This window comes from Fopius arisanus, unplaced genomic scaffold, assembly GCF_000806365.1.
Source record: "Fopius arisanus strain USDA-PBARC FA_bdor unplaced genomic scaffold, ASM80636v1 scaffold00418, whole genome shotgun sequence".
In the NCBI taxonomy this organism is placed as follows: Eukaryota; Metazoa; Arthropoda; class Insecta; order Hymenoptera; family Braconidae; genus Fopius; species Fopius arisanus.
The window spans coordinates 4,638-6,070 of NW_011888157.1; the positions used below are offsets into that span (position 1 = coordinate 4,638).

The 1,433-nt window shown below is 39.6% G+C and overlaps 1 protein-coding gene across 1 annotated transcript; it reads left to right on the forward strand.

Moving 5' to 3' along the window:
- Positions 1-288: 288 nt before the first annotated feature.
- LOC105272919 (uncharacterized) lies at positions 289-1,085 on the forward strand (the record flags this gene model as incomplete). Its single annotated transcript, XM_011315153.1, is given in 1 exon segment — positions 289-1,085. A coding segment is annotated over 1 exon segment (706 nt), but the record flags the coding sequence as incomplete, so codon positions are not given.
- Between the last annotated feature and the right edge of the window lie 348 nt (positions 1,086-1,433).

Below are 1,433 nucleotides of genomic sequence, written 5' to 3' on the forward strand. Positions count from 1 at the left end.
TTTGTATGTTACTTCGGTCTCGCGACTTAGTTTTGCGTAGAGTCGGATTTGTATGTTACTTCGGTTTCGCGACTTAGTTGTGCGAGGATTCGAATTTGAAAGTTATGTTACTTCGATCTCATGATTTTGATTTGTCGTGCAGATTCGGATTTGAAATTACGTCATTTTTGTTTTGAACTATGATTTGATTGTGTACTAGTTACGTTGCCATTTGACATTTTTTTTTTATGATTAATTTTGCTTTTCCCATTTTATTTTTCTTTATTTCTTCGGGAAATTTATTACAGCTATGATGTGGAATCGAATGAATTTTAACCAATGGTTGCGACTGTCGGACACAATTTTGGTATGGAGAAGATTGGATCGTGATCGCCAACGAGTTCTAGTTGAAGAACTGGAGTCATTGATGGTCTCGATTATTTTCGAAGATGGTTGGCACCCTAGAAACTCAATTAGGTTTGAGGTAGAGGTGATTCCAGAGAGGGTCACAATTCTTTCACCAGTATCATTATCGGCATTTCCGATGCCATGGTACTCTTGCGAAAAATGCAAGACTCCAGCCTCTATTGAATTGGTCAAGGGAGAAATATATATTCCCAGTGATAGCCATGTGGAAGGACCACCGAAAGTTTGGTTGCGTACCATCGGAACTCAGACGGATGGATCTGATTCATCTTATACTTCTTGTCCTTTGATTTCTCGTCGCAAGGCGTTCGAAAATTCTTTGGACTGGGTACACAAATTGGTGGAGTCTCCCTCATTATTTGGAGTTGTATTTGACATTGATGGCTGCTTTAATTGCCACAACCCATATCACTCAGTTAACAGATGTCCATTACCTCATGGAACGGTTTGTTGGGGTTGTGGAACCCAGGGGGTTATTGGAGAAGATTGCCCTTTTTGCGATCCTCACAAGTTCTCGCTTGAACCTCCTCAATGGTACCTTAGCCGATTGCAACCTCGTCGTGCCAAATATTATAAAAAAAAATCGTAATAATTAAATTATGGTGAATTATCTGGTTTGACGTTGTTAACCGAGTAATTGGGTTACGTAACCCCTTGAAAATAAATGGTTACCGGTGATATATGATTGTTCTGATTTTGTGATTGTGTCTAACCTTTTTCGGGAATCCCTCTGTTTGATGATTTTGATTCTGATTGGTTAGCAATGAACCTCGCTGATTGAAGTGGTTGGACTTCGTCTGGTGGAATAAATTTTCATTGGTTTTGGTTGCCCTTAAAGAATTGGCCATCGCGTTCGGTCTGGGGAGGGTCAGTTGTAACGTGGTATTTTACCCGTTACTATTTCTCGTCCGTTTCGCGATTTTTGAGACTTCCACCAGACGGGAAGTCACCTTCAATGGCGAGAGTTTTGAGAAGAGAGGAGATCATTATTTTGATTTATTTTGTTTTAATTTTGAATTAAATTACGC